Genomic DNA, 22,378 nt, shown 5'->3' with positions numbered 1-22,378 from the left:
GCATTATCTTTGCTGAGTAAATTCCAAGAAAACAAGAAGTGGGTTATATCTATGGTATAACCGCAAGGGTGACGTAGGACTATCGTTGATTCAGAGATCATTTGTTTGAAGTTGAATCTAAATCCATTCTGAATGAATGAATAAATGAATATTTGGGGGACTTCGTAAACAAGAGCGTTACGTTGGAGGCACAAGGTTTTATGCATCCAATATAGGATACGAAAAACCTTGTTCTGAAGAATAATCTTCAGAAGCTTTCCTGCTAACTGTACTTGATTGACAAATCACAAACCCAAATGTATTATATGGATATTTTATGGATAGAAAACATTAAAATAAACTCTTTCGCTTGAATGTAATTTTCAATTCCAAGGGGAACTGGCAGATTATTTTCAGTAACGATTAGATATTTCCACATTTTCCTCGATACTGGAAGCCCACCAGTGGTTAATGCTAATTCGATAACCATCTGTTAATAGCACTTGATGGAAACATATTTGGTCACAGTGTTACATGGATAGCAAACATTCAAATAAACTCTTTCACATGAATGTATTTTTAAATTCCCAGAGGAACTGGTAGATTATTTTTAGTAACGATTAGATATTTCCACATTTTCCTCGATACTGGAAGCCCACCAGTGGTTTATGCTAACTCGATAACCATCTGTTAATAGCACTTGATTGAAACATATTTGGTCACAGTGTTACATGGATAGAAAACATTCAAATAAACTCTTTCACATGAATGTATTTTTAAATTCCTAGAGAAACTGGCAAATTATTTTCCGGATCTTTCTCGATGCTGAATGGCATCCAAACGGAAAAAATTCCGTGCGTGTATGTGTATGTGTAGCGGCTGCTTCGATGGTCACCTTCTCTTCTCCTGAAGGATCGGCTTCTCTGTGCTCTCTCACAGTTTCAAACAAACTGCTCGCGTTTCAGGGCAGATCTCGATCCTTCGCCGTCCAGCATCCTCAGCAACGATGTTGTCTTGTCGATGTCCTCACGAAAAATGAATGCGTCTCACCACCAGAATATCGCTTAAGTATGCTTTTTGTGCGTGATTGAATCGAGAGAAGGCGTGGTTTACGATGGCAATTTGGAAGGCAAACTAGAGGGGAATGAACTCTCTGAGCTCGGAACTTTCGGCGACTGAGCAATAATCGATTGCGGGCGCATACAATATTGAATACGGAAATATCCTACTGATGAGGAAGAATAATCTTCAGAAGGTATCCTGTTAATTGCGATTGATTGAAAAATCACAAAACCAAATGTATTTGGTCACAGTGTTACATGGATGGAAAACATTCAAATAAACTCTTTCACATGAATGTATTTTTAAATTCCCAGAGGAACTGGCAGATTATTTTCAAGAAATGATTAGATCTTTCCGGAACTTTCTCGATGCTGAACGGAAAGAATTCCGCGCATGTATGTGTGTGTAGCGATGTCTTCCCGGGGAACCGTTTGTGGCATCACTCTCCTCCTGATGGATTCCCTTCTGGCCTAGGGTGCACAAACAGGTGACACCGTTCATCCGCGCTTTCATGATAAACGAAGAGCTTCACCACAACAGCGACAACATGCTCCCATCGCTGTTCAATTAGAACTGAGTGGATTTCCGAGCGGCGCTCGCTTATATACCGATTGGTGATTTCAATAGCTTGTTTTGAAAACAATTTTAAGACTATTGAAACAAGTTTTTGGATCAAAAAGTAACAAGTATAGAACGCGTAGACATTTTATCTTTCGAATGAAATGTTTATCATACCATTTCGTTCAGTTGTTTAAGAGCTATTAACGCTCAAAATCTCGGTCTCCGGCGTAACGCTTTCGTTTTCGAAACTTTGATTTTACACCCCGGTATAGAAATGAAAGACGTAGTCCTACGTCAAAAATCCATTCCTTCTTTAAGCGTGATTCATTCTGCTTCGGATCAACGGAATAGTGATAATCATTTCATACAAAAGATAAAATGTCCAAGAGTTATATGATTGCTATTTATTGAGTCGGAAAATTGTTTCAATAGCTTAATGATAGCTTCGAAAACAGGTTATAAAATGACGCTTCCTTTGCTTTCGTTCATTTCGTACTCTACTCTCGCACCGTGACGACTCGTTTGTTTGGGACCAAGCAGATAGCAGGTTAGTCTTTCAGTGGTAAGGCACACGAAAGCAGCTCGGATAAGCGCACCAGCCGCAGGATAGGTGAAGAAGCCACATCACTATCGACCGCGAACTTTGCGTGAAATTCATCGCTATCGGAAGTCGACCGAATTGCTGATCCGCAAGCTACCTTTGCAGCTTTTGGATCGTGGAATTGCTCAGGACTTCAAAACCGACTTGCGCTTCCAAAGTTCCGCGGTTATGACGCTGCAGGAGGCTTATTCGAAGATACAAATTTGTGTGCTATCCACGTAAAACGCGTCACATCATGCCCAAGGACATTCAGCTGGCCCGTCGAATCCAAGGAGAGGGTGCTATATTCAGAAAAGTTTTTTGCAGGCCAAACTGAAACGAGAATTTTCGTTTGGATGCCATACAGCATCGAGAAAATTCCGGAACGATCTAATCGTTGCTGAAAAATAATCTGCCAGTTCCCTGGGAATTGAAGAATACATCCATGCGAAAGAGTTTATGTTTTCTAATTATATGGCGAACACAGCGACCAAATACATTTGATTTCGTAATTTTTCAATCAAGTGTAATTAGCTGGAAAGCTTCTGAAGATTATTCTTTCCCATCAGTAGGATATTTTCGTATCCAATAATGGATGCATAACATGAAAAACGGAAAATGTTTCGTATCGCCAAAATTATATAATTTTCAATCGATTATTGCTCAGTCGCCGAAATTTTCATACTCAGAGAGTTCATTCTCCTCTAATTTGCCTTCCAAATTGCCATCGTAAACCACACTTTCTCTCGATTCAATCACGCACGAAAAGCATACTGAAATGATATTCTGGTGGTGAAACCCATTCATTTTTCGTGAGGCGTCGTGCACAAATTACGTAACGCGATAAGGGGGGAGGGGTTAGATGTTACGTTACTTTCTGTTTATTAGAGATAGGAAATTGCGTTACGAAAGGGGGGGGGGAGGTTCAAAATCCGGATTTTTGCGTTACGTAATTTGTGCACGACGCCTGAGGACATCGACAAGTGAGGGAGCGCAGAAAAGCCGATCGATCAGAAGGAGAAGAGAAGGTGACCAAGAGAGTATCAGCATCGAAATACGGTTCCTCGGGAAGACATAGAAGCAGCCGCCACACACACACACATACACGCGCGCAACTCTTTTCGTTTGCTGGTTATCGAGAGGAAACCTGGAAAGAAATGATCGTTGCTGAAAAATAATCTGCCAGTTCCCCTTGGAATTGAAAATTACATTCAAGCGAGTTTATTTTAATGTTTTCTATCCATATAATACTGCGACCACATACATTTGGTTTTGTGATTTGTCAATCAAGTGCAGTTAACAGGAAAGCTACTGAAGATTATTCTTCAGAACAAGGTTTTTTGTATCCAATATTGGATGCATAAAACCTTGAGTCTTCAAAGTAACACTCTCGTTTTTGAAGTCACCCAAATATTTATTTATTCATTCATTCAGGATGGATTTAGATTCAACTTCAAACAAATAATCTCTAAATCAACGATAGTCCTACGTCACCCTTGCGGTTATACCATAGATATAACCCACTTCCTGTTTTTTTATTCGTTTTTCCTGGCACTTTATTTATTCTCTTCGTATATTGTGTAGTTATATTTCAACTTCATACTCTCGTTTACTTTTATACGTAGTTTTATATGTAAAAAACGTAGTTTTTCGTAGCCAGTATATCTTTCATCATAACGTTTCTCAGTCTGTTTTTATTCTTCGTTTTGTTGTGGATATATTCAGAAATAGTTCTTTCCGCAGTTTCCGCCAGGATAGCAAGAGTGAGGGAGAGATAATATTTATACACTGTTAATTTATTTTACATAAAATGAGTAAAACTGAAGGAAACATAAAAAACTGGATAATATTTGAAAAAACTGGAAGTTTTCAGGATTTAACTGTTTGACTGGATTGAGATAATAAAAAACTGGAAGAATCCAGTTTAAACTGGAACATTGGCAACGCTGATAACGAGCAACTTATCGACGAGCAACGAAAGAGAAATCGTAAGTTTTAAGGTCTCCTTGAACAAAGGAAAAGAAGAAGAACGAAGGGGAATATTTGCCTAGAGTATAAACAGTGGATCTCGCTGAGGCAAACGTTCATTCTTTATGAGGACACCGACTGGACAACACCATTGCTGGGCGAGCTGGACGGCGAAGGATCGAGTGCCTTTCGCAAGGCAATTGGAAGGAGGAGTAGATAAGAGGAAAGAGTAGAGTTTTCCAAGGACCTTTTGAAGGCTAGAGACGAATTAATTAAAGAAGTTCAAAGTCTCTTACAAGGAAAAGAGAGGCAAACGTTCAGTATCGTTCTAAATACGAAGCAATGAACATCGCTTGTTCTTCCTTGTTTTGCGTCATCACATGTCTTCGTTTCGGACTGAGCTGTGGACGCGAGCAAGTTATTCACTCGCTGATGTCTGTGGCGTTGCAATCATTGTATCAAACTGACGCCATTGCATTAATGTTTTGAGCTACACAATTGTGTGGGGAATCATCAAGCTAGGCTATCGCTCACCAAGAAAATAATTGTTCTGGGATTTTGCCAGTGATTTGGTTTCGCATGGCGTTAGCGAAACTCTTTCCACCAAGGATAACAGCTAAGCTAAGCCATTGATATGTGGATATTTATGTGCGTACGCGCGTGCTTCATAACCTATACGTAAACATAGTGCATCTTCGCTACGTAGAAACGCCATTTGTATCTGCTCCCGTGTGCATTGTTGGTGCAAATTATGCAGCCCTAATGATAAATATAAACAAAAAGGGGAGATAGCGCGAGGGAAATATTTGCGCTAGGGTATCAGTAATAAATTTGTGCTCAGGCAAATATTCAGTCTTTTTCCAAGCAGTTAACATTGTTTGTTTCCGTCATCATAAAGGCTTCACTGGTGCCTTTGACATTGCATCAATGCATTAAACTGACGCTATGGCGAAGAAGGCGTTATGGTTGTGTGTTAAAACATTATTTGGGGAATATCATGGATCTTGAATGTCGTACTGGAATGTTATAAGTTATTTGGGTTCGCGCGTCAGTCGAAAAACTGCCTACAACTAGGATTGCATTTGCACTAATCTTGATCATAATGAAGCAATGCTACTCTTTTCGAGGTTGTTGAGATTAACAGAAAGATATTATTTCGTTTATTTAGTCACCATGAAAGTAAATGTATTTTGTCTGTATATGTATATATAAATGTATAATGTCTGGAATTTTGTATGTGATTTGGTTTTACTCGCCAGTAGCAAAACTTTCTTCACCAAGGATGACAGCTGCGATTATCTTGAGCATGAGAAAGTAATGCAACTTTTTTCGAGGCCAGTAATATTAACAGAAGCGTTTCTTTTGAGAATAGCGCAAAATAATGAGAAGTGTGTATATTTCTAGTAGCTTTGAGCCACCAATGTATGGCTCTGTATGTATGCTATAGCAAACGCTTGTTTGGCGCTTGATTTACGTTAGAGGTGCGATTCCACTGACGCAATACTAAACAACAGGTAGCATGCTGTTTGATACTTGCAAATATTGGCAGTGTTGATGTTTCAATACGGTGCCAAAAATATATTGATGTAGTTATAAGATGTGGAATACTGGTGCAACAAGTATATAATCGACTGTAGCCGAGTCTATGTCAATTGCGAAAAAGGCCACCGGAATAGCGTTCGAGGTAATGTTTCAATGCATTGACATGAAACAAATTGCAACATACGATAGGGCTAGTGTATTGTTCTACTAGGGCGAGAATGAATCATCAATCAATTATCGACAGTTGATTCTACAATGAAAAAAACATTTCAGGGCGGTCAAACCATTCTGCTGAACAGTTATTTCTAAAATTTCACAACATTATAAAATAAAAACAGCGTAGTTCTACGTCAACAATGCGGACGTGTCTTGGACACAACATCCTATAATTTATTTCGTAAAATCATCCGAATCCACATGAAAATGAATCTTTCTGTACTAATGATTAAGTATCATTCATGCCAACTTTGAGTTGTATCAACAAATCGTATTTCATTGCATCTTTGCAGGTGAACGTCCCCATTCTTGTCAACATTGCTCAAAGACGTTTGGTCATCATTCGACGCTTAAACGGCACCTTCTGATTCATACTGGTTTGTAGAAATTGTTTTACTATACTGGACCATACAGCAAAGTTCTTTCATTACAGACGAACGTCTTTTCCCTTGTCCACATTGTTCGAAAGCGTTTAAAGCTTCTACGGCACTCCAAGTGCACATTCGAACACATACGGGTTGGTGCAAAATGTTTTACTATAATGAACCATTCAACAGAGTATTTCCTTTGCAGATGAACGGCCCTTTTCTTGTTCACATTGTTCGAAAGCGTTTAGGTATTCTACATCGCTCCGAGAACACATTCGAAGAACTCATACTGGTTGGTGAAGAAGATTTTACTGTAATGATTCATCCAGCAGGTTTATCCCATTGCAGATGATCGTCCCTACTCTTGTCCACATTGTCCGAAAGCACTCAAGGATCAGAGTACGCTCCGAGACCACATTCGAACTCATACGGGTTGGGAAAGAATGTTTTACTATAGATCAATTCCACGCCAAATCGTTCGACCGCTTACCCTATCTTCTCTGATTTTTTAAAATTTGGTACTTATGATAGAAGCTACCCAACATCACAATTTTCATTATCATATAACCAATTTAAATTGCGATCTATTTCCAAAGGGCATATTCAAAATCATTTACCTTTCTTTCAAAAATCGTAACTCAAAATCCAGATGTCTGATTAAAATATATGTCAATCACCAATGGATTCATGATCTTGCAACGGATGAGAAATCTGTAGGATAATTCTGTGAACCGAAGAGTAAGCGGTTGTTGGAAAATCAATGAAATATCTAGGAACTGGCTGGAACCATACACATGAAAGTGAGGAATACTCTGACCGTTGGATTTTCAAATTTGCAAGAAAGGTTTGTCCCGATTCCGTTCCTGCACAAAACGTCGTACGCGACATTCCGCTCCATGGCGATTATGAGAATTTTTCGATGGTAGAGTTCTCAATTGTCCTCCTCTCATGTAACAATTCAGCTCCGGGGTCGGACAACATTAAATTCAACTTGTTGAAGAACCTTCCCGACTTGACAAAACAGTGTTTGCTGAACTTGTTCAACAAGTTTCTGGAGCTGAATATTGTCCTGCATGACTGGAGACAAGTGAGAGTGATAGCCATACTGTAGTATGATTTCAAACCCCGTTCCAAAGTCCATCTTAAAACTCCCAATATACAAATTATCCTTCTCCTCATAAGCAGTTGATTGTTTCAAAATAAATGACTCATGCGTGGTCACTTCAATTTACGATTCCCACGAAACATTCCTCAAGCGCAACTGCATTATTTCGTTAATTGTTTTTCTCCCACATTCGTCCATGCCAACATGCGCGGGCGATATGAATGCACCCTTACATCATGTCGCGCGCAGCTAAAGGCAATAAACCAGAAACCAAAACAAACCCAGTTCTATTCTGATTAAATACGCGACCGTACACAAAGTCGTCGTGACACTTTACGATTTCCCATGAAATCGATATGCGCGCTTATGAGCGCAGTAAGCAATTTTATTTCTTGACACCATTCACATCGAACACTGCATTCGATTGATTGGCTATTCCCCTTTGAAATCGACTTGGCTCCTCCCAATGAAACTCTCCACAAACTGTTGGCTAAGTTAGCTTAAGACACATGTAACTAGCATTAAGACAGTTCTTGTATGACACTCGACGCGGATGCACGCGTGGAGTGACGAGAAATGAATAAAACCCTTTTTGAATAAAAGTATAAAGCAAATATAAGACATGGCGACCGTGAAATTAAACCTGCAATCTTCGGAAGTGATTTATGTGAAGAATATTGAAAATAAGTACAAGGCCGCGTGTGATGAACAATATTGGTGATGTGAACAATATTATTGGCATTACAATATAAACTATATAATTACATGGCGAGTGGTAAACTTGAGTGCAATTACCGCCACAGCTCAATGGAAAAGCCAAAATAAAAGTATGAGAAGAAAAGTTAAGGAAAGGGAGAAAAATCCCCGAAGTTTGTGTAATCAACTTTAGCGCAGACTGAAAAAAAAAATATATATGAAATATATATTTATTATGGACAACTGGACAAGCTTAAATAGTGAATATTAAGTGTCGTGCCAACAGGCGAGTGATAATTCGAACAGCAAACATTGGAACAATAGCGAAATCTAAACAAATAGTGCTGGGAGAAATTCAAAAAGTGTTACAAACAATGTGATCGGAAAAGTGCCAGAAAAGCGGTGTAATATAAATACTGACACTGAATAGGAGGGAAACAAAATAAAAAAAAAAAAAACTCCTTACGAAAATAATTTCAATGAAGATCAAACCAAAAGTGCTGGGAGAAAATCAACAGAGACAACTTATTTTCCCATGTGAATAAAATGAAAAGTTAACCTTAATAAGGAGAAACAGCAAGAGCAGCAGCGGAAAGTGTAACGCGAAGATAAATGAACAGAAGCAGGAACATCGGAAGGCGAGACCATTGTCAGCAATAAGGAACTGACAGGCGGGACCAACAGAGAGCAGAAGGAGCTAAATCTGGAATGAAACCGACGATATGAAGTAAGCAATTGAAACTGATGTATATCAAAATAAAACGTACAGCACTTATCGAACTGAACGCATAGGCTAGAATGATTATATGTTTCTTTATGAAGTGTTCGAATTACATACCCTCGGTTACAAAGTATTTATAAAAATTATTTCCAAATAATGAGTTTTGATAATAATATATTCGGTATAGAAACAATAAATTTCGATACATTTACCAATGACTATAATGTATAATGCATAATGAAAAACAATGCATGTAATTAATTGAATATGCTTCGAGAAAGTAGAAATGGGCCTGTTTGACAAGAAAACTATTCAAAATACAGGAGACCCACAAGTAAATATCCTAAACCACGTGGAACAACACACTTTATTCCACGAAACGCAAGAGTTATTATTATGGATTATACTTGCGATTTTATTAATATTTGCTTTCATTAAACTATACAAGAATTATAAGCAGTGTGTACGTAAAGAAGCACTGAAAGCTGCACAGTCGGCACAAACTATGGCATCAATTGCCTAAAGCTTTAGACTATATATGAATGGCCGCTAATAGAATAACTTAATATACAAAAATTACAGCAAAGAAATAATATCATAAGAAAATAATATAACGAAAATTATATATTATTTTTTTTTTACCTCTACTTCAAAAATCTTATAAAAATGATTAAAGACGATTTTGAAGATTTTCTGAAACTATTAGCCGATGTAAGCAAAGGAAAGGGCGAAGGAGCTTTCGCACCTGATATAGTAGTATTTGGAGAAAATACTAAACTCGAATCGTATGAAGAATTACTAGACAGAATAGATGAATTACCCGGATGTGATCCGATTACGTGGCTAAAACTTCCCGGCCAGAAAGAGAGAAGACGACAAAGATTGGCCGAAGCAAAAAGGAATAGAAGGCAAATGAAAAATAATCAATAAAATAATATATATATTTTTTCGCAAATTTGTTCTTATCATTAGTCCGAAAAGATAAAATTCTGAGAATTTATGAATAAAAATGAGTCTTCCTAAATGGAACAACTCAAAGAAATTGAATCATATCTGAAAAAGGGATATCAGAATTTGAACAAAAATAAAAACAGACCAAGAACTTTACATAATATTGAAGTCAAAAGGCAACAGTTACAAGAAAACTTAGCCAAATATCGAACAATACTAAAATCTTTCGAGTATAGACTTGGAGCTTCAGTCTGGAATGACGAAGTTGAAACTTATGGTGCACTGAAACAAATATATCAGAAGGCCATCAAAATTTTAGATGAATCAGAAGTAATACAAAGGGAATACGATAGTGAACCAGAGACACTTGGTAAATCAAGTGGTTTACTAAAACCCTATAAATTAAGCACTGACGATTCACTATTGAGAGTGAAAAGTGAAATTAATTTAAAACAAAGAAAAATTAAATTTAAAATATTGACAAAAATTTTAATTTGGTATATTAAAATACACAAAGTATCCAACATGGCTCTTAATATTAAAACAGCCGCTGAATTAGCAACGCTGATACCCACTTATGACGGAAACGCAAGTGGTGTTAAATCATTTATAGACGCGGTGAACTTGGCAAAGACCATAGTTCCAATCGAAAGCAAAGCAGCCGCAATTCAAATTATACTAACAAAATTAACTGGAAAAGCGAGAAATTTATTCTCAATATCTCCAACGGATTATGACGAAATAGTTGCAAAAATCCAAACAAATTGCGAAGAGAAATCAAATTCAGACATAGCCTTAGCTAATCTGATGAATTTGAGACTCAAATCGACAAATGAAATCGAGAAATTCACTAAACAACTCGATGAATTGACAGATAAGCTCAAAGATACCTATATAAGAGAACAAATTCCCGACACAGTCGCAAGGAAAATGTCTCAAAAGGTAGCGATCAAAACACTTATCAAAGAAACACCCAACAGAGAGACCAAAATGATGCTGAAAATTGGCAAATTCGACAATTTACAAGAGGCCATCAACGTAATGGTAGAAAATGAAAAGGACAATACTGATTCAAACGCAGTCGTACTGCAGTCGATTAAGGCTAGACAACCAAATCATTATAACACAAACCGAAATTTCAATTACAGAAACCCTATGGTTTATGAAAGAAATAATCAAAGAAATTATTTCCATGGAAGATATCAAGCAAGATATCCAAATAACCTCAATAGAAACCTCAACCGACAATATCCCATTAACCATCAGTATCCTACTAATAGAAATTCAATCCAAAATTCCCGACAACAACCAAATTTCAATCAAAATTTACAACAATACCCTTTTCAACGAAATTTCAATCAAAATCAAAACAGAAACGTTAACAGAAATTTCAATAGAAATAATGTACCAGCGAGAATGTACGTAGTAAATCAGCAAGACATTCCTCGACTGAATAATCATGCAAACAATAATGGATTTCACCCACAAAACGAATCAGATAATACTTGCCAAGCTATGGTACCGTTCAACAACAATATTGCAAATAATGGGAACAATCAAGCAAATACCGATTATTTTTTAGCCAACCAGTAACAATTGCTAACAGATGTCGACTAACTGAACAATTGTTACGGACAGGCATACCGATTTTGACATTAAATTTAAATGCATCAAATTTTATCCAAGTCAAAGTGCACATGACTGGAAATAAAATATGCAACTTGATCATTGACACCGGTGCAGATATTTCGTTGTTCAAAGCACGAAATATTCTCCCAAATCAACATGTAAATACTAACAATAAGATTAAATTAACCGGCATTACGGAAAATAGTGTAGAAACATTAGGTTTAACAAATACATCTTTATGCTTTAATAATACATTAACTTTAAATCACGATTTTCACCTAGTTACCGCAGACTTACCAATTACGGCTGATGGTATTCTAGGTCGAGATTTTTTAATAAATTATAAATGTTTAATAGATTATGAACATTGGCTACTTACATTTAATATAGCCAATATACAAATTTCAGTACCAATAGAAGACAACTTAAATGAAGGCTTCATGCTACCAAGTCGTAGTGAAGTTATCAGAAGGATACCATATTTAAACATTAGAGAGGATATGGTAGTCCATTCAGAAGAAATTTACCCAGGAGTTTTCTGTGGTAACACTATAATTTCACCTTTAAAGCCTTATGTAAAATTTGTAAATACTACGAATAAACCTTTGTACATACATTATTCTAAATTTAAGCCTACATTAAGTATTTTAAACGATTATTCTATTCTTAATGTAAATACCAAAAATATTAATAATAAGAGATCCGAAGAGATTTTTAAAAGCATAAACACGGACAAAATTCCTCCATATGCTAAAGATAAATTTAAAAAATTAATTAATGATTATCAAGACATATTTTGTCTTCCAGAGGAGGATGTTACTCAAAACAATTTCTATTCACAGAACATTGTTCTAAGTGATAAAGTTCCTGTATATATTCCTAATTACAAGACGATTCATGCGCAACAAACCGAAATTAATCAACAGGTAAACAAAATGTTAGAGAGTAATATAGTGGAACCTTCAGTTTCACCATACAACTCTCCTATACTTCTAGTACCGAAAAAATCCCAAAATAATGACAAAAAATGGCGTTTAGTCGTTGATTTTAGACAACTAAATAAAAAAATTTTAGCAGACAAATTTCCTCTACCAAGAATTGACGATATTTTAGATCAACTTGGCAGAGCAAAATATTTTTCAACATTAGATCTCATGTCAGGTTTTCATCAAATACCTTTGGACAATGAGTCTAGAAAATTTACGGCATTTTCAACACAAAACGGACATTATCAATATACAAGATTACCGTTTGGATTGAATATAAGTCCAAACAGTTTTCAACGTATGATGACAATTGCAATGGCTGGTTTAACCCCAGAATTAGCTTTCATTTACATCGACGATATTATAGTCGTAGGATGTTCTGTAAACCATCATATTTCAAATCTAAATCAAGTTTTTGAAAGATTAAGATATTACAATTTGAAGCTAAATGCGCAGAAATGCAAATTTTTTAGCACTGAAGTTACCTTTCTAGGTCATAAAATAACAGAATATGGCATGTTACCAGATGATTCCAAATTTTCAACTATTCAAAATTATCCAGTTCCTAAAAATGCAGACGAAGTTAGAAGATTCGTTGCATTTTGTAATTATTATCGTAAATTCGTACCAAATTTTGCATTAATAGCAAATCCCCTTAATCAACTATTGAAGAAAAATTCACAATTTATATGGACCAATAGTTGTCAAAATGCATTCAACACCCTAAGAAATTCATTAATGTCACCAAGATTATTACAATATCCAGATTTTACGAAGCAATTTATATTAACAACAGATGCTTCAGATATAGGTTGTGGAGCTGTATTGTCTCAACAAACACAACATGGAAATTTACCAATAGCTTTTGCAAGCAAAACTTTTACACCTGGTGAAAAGAATAAACCAGTGATTCTAAAAGAATTAACAGCCATACATTGGGCTATTAATTACTTCAAACCTTACCTGTACGGTAGAAAATTTTTAGTACAAACGGATCATAGACCGTTAGTTTTCTTATTCGGTATGAAAAATCCAACTTCAAAATTAACTAGAATGCGTCTTGATTTAGAAGAATATGACTTTACAATTGAATACATAGCAGGAAAATCAAATGTAGGAGCAGATGCTTTATCAAGAATAGTAACCTCCTCTGATGAATTAAAAAATTTAAATATATTAGGAGTAAGCACAAGAGCGATGACTCGTAATTCGAAAAATAATTCAAATATGAAAACATCTGATAATCAAATTTCTGTACCACGAGAAACTGATCACTTCTCTACGTACATGACAAATAATCCATCAGAAACGAAGAAATTAATTAAACTCGAAACACGCGTCGACAAATATGGAATGATATTTTATTTAAAGAAAAACAATAAAATTATTGCCCAAGTGCATCAACAAATTTTACATGGAAGTCAGACATTAGAATCTGCACTTCTGAAAATAGAAGGAACAATGATTAAAATGAACCAAAAGAAATTAGCGCTGTCGACAAAAGACGAAATATTTAAAATGATATCAATTGAAAACTTTAAAATATTAGCGAATACTCAAGTGTATTCAATAGAAATTATTATTTACAATCCACCAATGTTTTTAACAAAAATAAAAGACATCCAAAAAGTATTGAATGATTACCATAACACCCCTACAGGAGGTCACATTGGTCAACATAAGTTGTACCTTCAAATTAGAGAAGTGTATAATTGGAGCAATATGAAAAGATCGATTGCAGAATTCATCAAGGCCTGTGAATTATGCAAACGAAACAAAGTCATAAAGCATACAAAAGAAAAACAAGTAGTTACTACAACACCAAATCACCCATTCGAAAGTATTTCAATAGATACAGTTGGACCATTACCAAAAAGTAACAACAACAATAGATATGCAGTTAGTATTCAATGCGATTTAACGAAATATGTCGTATTAATTCCAGTACCTACTAAAGAAGCAAACGTAATTGCTAAAGCATTAGTAGACAATTTTATTTTAACTTACGGAACATTTTTAACTTTACGTTCTGATCAAGGAACTGAGTATAATAACGAAGTCTTTGAACAGATCTGTGAAATGCTTAAAATTGAACAAAAATTTAGTACAGCCTATCACCCCCAGACGATTGGATCGTTAGAGAGAAATCATAGATGTTTAAATGAATATCTGAGATCTTTCGTTAACGAACATCAAACGGATTGGGATGAGTGGTTAAAATTCTATGCTTTCAATTATAACACAACCCCACATTCACACCATGAATTTACCCCTCATGAATTAATTTTTGGAACTAAAACTAAATTACCACAAGAATTATTTGAAAAAGGAACTGAACCAATATATAATTTTGAACAATATAGTAAAGAACTAAAATTTAAATTACAACGATCTAATGAAATAGCAAGAACCAAATTAATTGAGCAGAAAATTCAAAGAGCAAAAAACTCAGAAAATGTCATTAATCCAATTCATTTAACAGTAAACGACAAAGTTTATCTAAAAATAGAAAACAGAAGAAAACTTGATCCATTCTATGACGGACCATATATAGTTCAAGAAATACTAGATACAAACTGCAGGATTCAGAACCCCAAAACAGAACATACACAGACAGTACACAAAAACAGATTGATAAAAATATAAAATCAAACAACATTCATTTTTAGAGAAGTTACTTCATTCGCAAAAACCAATTATATTACAATTATTTATAGAAATCTTTAGAAATATATCAAATTACCAATATTATACAAAACCACATACCATTGTTTACAATATACCAACAGCTTTGGAAAATAAAAGTTTAGAAACCTATAAAAAGTCTATAAAATATTTGTAACATTGAGAGAAGCCAAGGAATAATTAATCCATAATCTGAATACTAAGAATGATTCCATTGCATTACATCATTCTCTTAAAGAGGGATGGTGTAGTATGATTTCAAACCCCGTTCCAAAGTCCATCTTAAAACTCCCAATATACAAATTATCCTTCTCCTCATAAGCAGTTGATTGTTTCAAAATAAATGACTCATGCGTGGTCACTTCAATTTACGATTCCCACGAAACATTCCTCAAGCGCAACTGCATTATTTCGTTAATTGTTTTTCTCCCACATTCGTCCATGCCAACATGCGCGGGCGATATGAATGCACCCTTACATCATGTCGCGCGCAGCTAAAGGCAATAAACCAGAAACCAAAACAAACCCAGTTCTATTCTGATTAAATACGCGACCGTACACAAAGTCGTCGTGACACTTTACGATTTCCCATGAAATCGATATGCGCGCTTATGAGCGCAGTAAGCAATTTTATTTCTTGACACCATTCACATCGAACACTGCATTCGATTGATTGGCTATTCCCCTTTGAAATCGACTTGGCTCCTCCCAATGAAACTCTCCACAAACTGTTGGCTAAGTTAGCTTAAGACACATGTAACTAGCATTAAGACAGTTCTTGTATGACACTCGACGCGGATGCACGCGTGGAGTGACGAGAAATGAATAAAACCCTTTTTGAATAAAAGTATAAAGCAAATATAAGACAATACGAAAACCCAACAAGCCGGCTTGCGATCACAATTCGTATAGGCCGATTGCAATGTTATCCTGTATTCGAAAATGATTCTACTTCGTTTGGACAAGTGGGTTGAAACGAACAATTTGCTGTCAAATACGCAGTTTGGCTTCCGCCGAGGTAAAGGGACGAATGATTGTCTCGCGCTGCTACCTTCTGAAATCCAAATCGCATTTGCTCGTAAAGAACAAATGGCTTCCGTTTTTCTCGATATCAAAGGGGCATTTGATTCAGTTTCCATGGAAATTCTCTCAGAGAAACTTCATAGTCGTGGACTTTCGCCAATTCTGGATAATTTCCTGTACAATTTACTCTCAGAAAAGCACATGTTTTTCAATCATGGCAGCTTGAAATCTTCTCGATACAGTTTTATGGACCTACCGCAAGGCTCCTGCCTAAGTCCCCTCTTGTATAGTTTTTACGTCAATGATATGGATGATTGTCTAACTAGAAACTGCACGCTGAGACAACTTGCAGACGATGGAGTTATTTCCATCACGGGTACTAATCCCGCCGTTCTGCAAAAATCCTTGCAAGATACCCTGAACAACCTGTTCACGTGGGCTCTCAAACTGGGTATCGAATTCTCTACGGAGAAAACTGAAATGGTCGGTTTTTCTAGGAAGCACGAACCCGCCCAATTCCAGTTTCACCTATCCGGCAAAGCGATCAGGCTCGATGTTTTTCAAATACCTTGGAGTATATTTTGACTCTAAATGTACCTGGGGAATACACATTGCGTAATTGAAACAGAAATGCCAGCAAAGAATCAATTTTCTCCAAACAATAACCGGAACATGGTGGGGCGCCCATCCAGGAGACCTCATTCAGTTGTACAAAACAACGATATTATCAGTGTTAAAATATGGCAGTTTTTGCTTCCGATCAGCTGCCAGGATTCATATTCTCAAGCTGGAGAGAATACAATATCGTTGCTTGCGTATAGCAATGAGGTGTTTGCATTCGACACATACGATGAGTCTCGAAGTCTTGGCAGGAGTACCCCCGCTTACTCTTCGGTTCACAGAATTATCCTACAGATTCTTCATCCGTTGCAAGATCATGAATCCATTGGTGATTGATAACTTCGGAAATCTACTCCAACTGACTCCTCAGTCAAGTTTTATGTCTTTGTACCATGATTTCCTTACCCATGAAGAGATACCCTTCACCGGGCATCTCCAACCAAGTTTGCTTCCCATACTTTTGCAATTCCTCTGTCAATTTTGATCTGTCCATGCGACAAAAGATCCAAGATCCAATTGCAGTGCCTCTTTCAAACTCAAAGATCCTTGTTCCGTGTATGTCGCTGAAATGGGTGCGATATACTATGCTCTAGGGATCATTGAAACACTGCCCATCGACCATTATTTTATTTTTTCAGACAGTCTTAGCTCAATAGAGGCAATCCGCTCAATGAAAGTTGATAAACGCTCATCTTATTTCCTAACAAGAATAAGACATCTATTGAGTGTTTTGGTCGAAAAATTATTCAAGATTACCTTAGCATGGGTTCCCTCTCATTGCTCGATTCCGGGGAATGAAAAAGCGGACTCGCTAGCTAAGGTGGGCGCTTCAGAAGGCACATTTTTTGAAAGGCAAATTGCTTATAACGATTTTTTTCACATTCCACGTCCGGGATACCTTAGGTAGCCGTGATCCTGATCTTCTGCTTCATCTATACCTGTTCCTCAGAAACGCCGATGTCAACGTTTAATGATGTTTCCTTCGTTGTGTCCCTGTTTCATATCCCTCCTATCCGATCTATAAACTTTTACTTAGTCGCGGCAATACATACACACACTCTTTACAGATACAGGGGCCAAAGGTTGTGCAGTCCACTGATCATTCAACAAGAGTCAAAGGTTGTACCGCTCATGACAACTCTACACGAGCTGGTGTTTGCGCCGGTTAGTGACCATTCTATCATGGATTCCTCAAGTCGAGAAGACGCACCACGCTAGATATGGGGTACAGACTAGGGGGCGTTGCTGATTAATGGTCAGCTGCATCCCAATAGAAAGTATCCCGTGTCGGGCACAGGTACAGAGCATTGGAGACAGCAACATCACAATTACGAAAACACTTGTAATACTAGCATCGAGCCAACCGCGAGTAATCGGTTACATATTACTAACACAGTTATAAGGCAAACATTGTGGAAATATTGAACTCCCGGCCCCGTCAGGTTGACGCCATATGAGCCTTAATAAAAATACAGGGAAACTTCGATATAACGTACCCTCGATATAACGTCACTCGATATAACGCACATTTTACCTCAATATAACGTACACATTTACAAAGTGTAAAGGAAATTTTTTTTCAATGTTTTTTTTCTGATAGAACAATGAATTATCTGTATTGTGATGCTAAAACAAGTTTTGTACCTTAAATCAATCCCGAAATACAGCTGGTTTTGTGACTCCGGATTCTAAATAAATCAAGCTTTAATCAACAGTACGAAGGAAAACATCATGAGAAAGGCTGGTTTTGTCTTTTGATTGAAGTTATTCATTAACTTTACTAAAACAGCAACACAAGAATGTATTATAGACTACGTTTGTGAGTACTTTATTATGCTTCGATATAACGTACAATTCGATACAACATACAATTTTGAAAGTGGAATGTACGTTATATCGAAGTTTACCTGTATATATTTTGGATAAAAAAAAATCTAGGAAAAGTAACATTTCAAATGCACTGTTGAAAAATCTTACTCAAAAATTAATTTAATATCCCACCTTTGACATTTTTGACGTGGGGTTACGTCTTTCAGGAACATATAGGAGATACAATTGAAAAACGAAAATCGACCGCATCGTGAAGAATATCCAATTTCAAACGCTTAGTCGTTCAATGATGGATTGATGATATTTTTACATCAACCGATTTCGTCACTCCATAACACTTTATTACATTGAATAAAATAATATATATAATGTAACTAACTATCGAACAATTGAAAAATCTCACCCATATCCAAACGGAAATACCCAGTTCTGATTGGTCGAAATTGACGATAGCGGCTCATGTACTTACAATTATTGCCCAGTAATTTCCTGATGGTTTATGAGATTTTCGCCTAAATCGATTGAGGCACTCCTTAACCTTCCATTACAATGAATACAATAATATATTATGTGAACTAACTATCAAGCAATACATAAATTTCAAGCAATGGAAATCACGCGTTCTGACTGGTCGAATTGCAGAAGCAATCTTCGCTCTAAGAGTTCAATGTATGATTTTCTGTTGATGTGCGTCGCATATGTCACGTGTTCTGGAAACCGAGAATTCAGATCCAGTTGTGCTCGCCCCTTCGGACCGCTCCGGAATAACGAGAGCATGTCTGACTTGAATTATAGAGGAGAGCATTGGCGGCACATTCTTTGTCTGTCACATATCAATTGATATAAAAAGAGGTAGCATTCGTGGATTTCTCATTCTCGTTCGACGCTCAGATCGGCAAGCATTTGTGTTTCTAGTGTGCTTTGATCCATCAACCAAGGCAAAGGAGGAACGAATCGCATCCCAAGGTACAGAATGACAACATCTAGGGTATAACTAAAGGGTGTGTCACATCAAATTGCATCACGGAAAAAACGCTGTAGAAATTCGCCCAGTAGACCGATCCTTTTGAAAATTTTAGACATACTTCGAGCCCAAGCCCGTATGCTCGCACCTTCCTCTTTATCCCTTCCATAAGGTTCTGTACAACGTCAGGTTGTAGTTTTTTTGAACAGAAATCCATTTTCTCTTGAAGTCCGCCTCCGATTTGACAACTTTTGGGTTCTTCCGGAGGGCCTGCTTCATAATCGCCCAATATTTCTCTATCGGGCGAAGTACCGGCGCGTTGGGCGGGTTAATTTCCTTTGGCACGAAGGTGACCCCGTTGGCTTCGTACCACTCCAACATGTCCTTTGAATAGTGGCACGAAGCGAGATCCGGCCAGAAGATGGTCGGGCCCTCGTGCTGCTTCAATAGTGGTAGTACGCGCTTCTGTAGGCACTCCTTAAGGTAAACATGCCCGTTTACCGTGCCGGTCATCACGAAGGGGGCGCTCCGCTTTCCGCAAGAGCAGATCGCTTGCCACACCATGTACTTTTTGGCAAACTTGGATAGTTTCTGCTTGCGAATCTCCTCCGGAACGCTGAATTTGTCCTCTGCGGAGAAGAACAACAGGCTCGGCAGCTGACGAAAGTCCGCTTTGACGTAGGTTTCGTCGTCCATTACCAGGCAATGCGGCTTCGTCAGCATTTCGGTGTACAGCTTCCGGGCTCGCGTCTTCCCCACCATGTTTTGCCTTTCGTCGCGGTTAGGAGCCTTCTGAACCTTGTATGTACGCAGGCCCTCCCGCTGCTTGGTCCGCTGGACGAATGAACTTGACAAATTCAGCTTATTGGCGACATCCCGGACCGAACTTCTCGGATCACGTCTAAACTGCTTAACTACGCGCTTGTGATCTTTTTCACTGACGGAGCATCCATTTTTGCCGTTCTTCACCTTCCGGTCGATGGTTAGGTTCTCGAAGTATTGTTTTAGTACTCTGCTGACCGTGGATTGGACGATTCCCAGCATCTTACCGATGTCCCGATGTGACAACTCCGGATTCTCGAAATGAGTGCACAGGATTAATTCACGACGCTCTTTTTCGTTCGACGACATTTTTCCAAATTTACGAAAAATTGACAGTGAAGCATGGCCAACGTGAACTATACACTCTTATCTGATTATAAGCGAAAGCTGAAGATATAATTCCTAAAAATTAAATTTCTACAGCGTTTTTTCCGTGATGCAATTTGATGTGACACACCCTTTAGTGCTACGGTAAGTGTGTTGAAACAGTACATATTGTATGCTTACCTAGCGCAGTGCGTGATAATATGGATGTTAAAAAAAATAAAAATGGATGTTCAAAAAAAAAAATAAAAATCATGTCTTCTGCTACATGCTAGTTTATCTCCGAAAAATATTACGCTTGCAGAAATTTTGGATTTTGATTTTGTAATTATTTATTGTATTTGTTTTTCATAGTTTACATGGTCTCGGGACCACATGATCGATATACCAGTTTGAAGCCAAAAGATATTTTAGCATGGAAACTATGTTCCATCAATACAGAAATCATTAAACTATCCATCTCTAAGGTTATGTAAATCAGTGGTCAGATAATGTGAAAACCATGACCAAAACAGCAAGATTGTACCACTCACTGTCAAATTTCGGGAAAGTCTATACATCTACTAGGGAACTCGCTTTCGCGGATAATCGAGGTTCTACTGTACAATCAATAATTACGAAAACAATATCCGATTTTTTTTTTCATGTGTAATATTTTTTCGCTCATTGATTTTAATTTGATATGTCGATCATCTGGATCAGTCTGGTAGTTCAAAAGTTATGGATTTTTGAAAAAGGTCATTTTTGGAAAAAGGGGGGAAAACTTGATCTTTCGGACCACCATAAATAAAATAGCCACCCTGATGAAAAAAATAAAAAATACGGATTTAATATTTTACGATGAGGAACAAAACTACCAATTTTCATGAAAATCTGAGAACCACTATATTGGTTTGGCATGGAATTCAATTTTGCACTTGACCTATTCTCACCCACACTCAGCGTAAATAAGAGATTATTTCGAAAATGTTGAAATCCCAATGGAAAACATTTCTGATGTTCAAAATCAGCAATGACTCATCTGGCAAGACTTAAAAGAATCCTTCTACACAATATTTAACATTATAGTAGTTCTGTAAAAAGCTGAGCATGAGATTTTTCTGGGGTGTTTTTTGATGGCTATCTACACAGAAAACTTTGATAAATTATTAAATAATAACTATTTGTACTACAGTTGAGTATTATGCATTGGAAGTAGTGGAAAAATGTCTCCTATTTAACGGTTTACAGCTTTCAAAAATATTCGCAATATTTGTCATGATATTACTAATAGTAACTTTCTCCATTTTTGACCCAATTTCACCTCTATAACCCCTTTTACACCCCCATCGACGGTTCTTTGACACCACTTTTAATTTGGAAGCCAAGCATTCAAAAATATGTCTAAATTAACAAAGGCTAATATTCTTCGGATATCACTTTAAAACACAACGTATTATAATAACTTTTAATAACACTTTTGCCACATATTTGGTGGTTCTGAAAAGCGCCAATGGATTCATTTTTGTTCTTACGATGTCGAAATGTTTGTCCTCATTTTGCCACAAGATCATTTAAAATTATTTAACAGTGCATTTGAAATGTTATTTTTCTTAAATAGTGCTTTTTTTCGCAGACTTCTCTTACTTCTTAACTAGGCGAACCTAGCCAGGATATTCACCTGTCCCCAGGCTTCTGAATGCCAAAGAGGACTAGGCTCTGTGAAATGCACGTATCTGCATGCTCGTGCGTTTTAGTCCTGACCG

The 22,378-nt window shown here is 37.0% G+C and overlaps 1 protein-coding gene across 4 annotated transcripts in view; it reads left to right on the top strand.

Moving 5' to 3' along the window:
* LOC129762200 (gastrula zinc finger protein XlCGF26.1-like) overlaps positions 1-22,378 on the top strand; it is a 56,637-nt gene that overhangs the window by 7,451 nt on the left and 26,808 nt on the right. For 3 of the 4 annotated variants that reach the window (XM_055760259.1, XM_055760250.1, XM_055760266.1), the window contains exons 9-12: positions 6,202-6,285; positions 6,342-6,425; positions 6,482-6,568; positions 6,625-6,708. The exons of the other annotated variant lie outside the window; for it this stretch is intronic. In XM_055760259.1, coding sequence (XP_055616234.1) covers positions 6,202-6,285; positions 6,342-6,425; positions 6,482-6,568; positions 6,625-6,708 — 339 coding nt within the window. The remainder of the gene's footprint in view (positions 1-6,201; positions 6,286-6,341; positions 6,426-6,481; positions 6,569-6,624; positions 6,709-22,378) is intronic. 4 annotated transcript variants of the gene reach the window in all.

The sequence above is a fragment of the Toxorhynchites rutilus genome, chromosome 1, assembly GCF_029784135.1.
Source record: "Toxorhynchites rutilus septentrionalis strain SRP chromosome 1, ASM2978413v1, whole genome shotgun sequence".
In the NCBI taxonomy this organism is placed as follows: Eukaryota; Metazoa; Arthropoda; class Insecta; order Diptera; family Culicidae; genus Toxorhynchites; species Toxorhynchites rutilus.
This window is presented reverse-complemented; position numbering and strand designations above follow the sequence as displayed.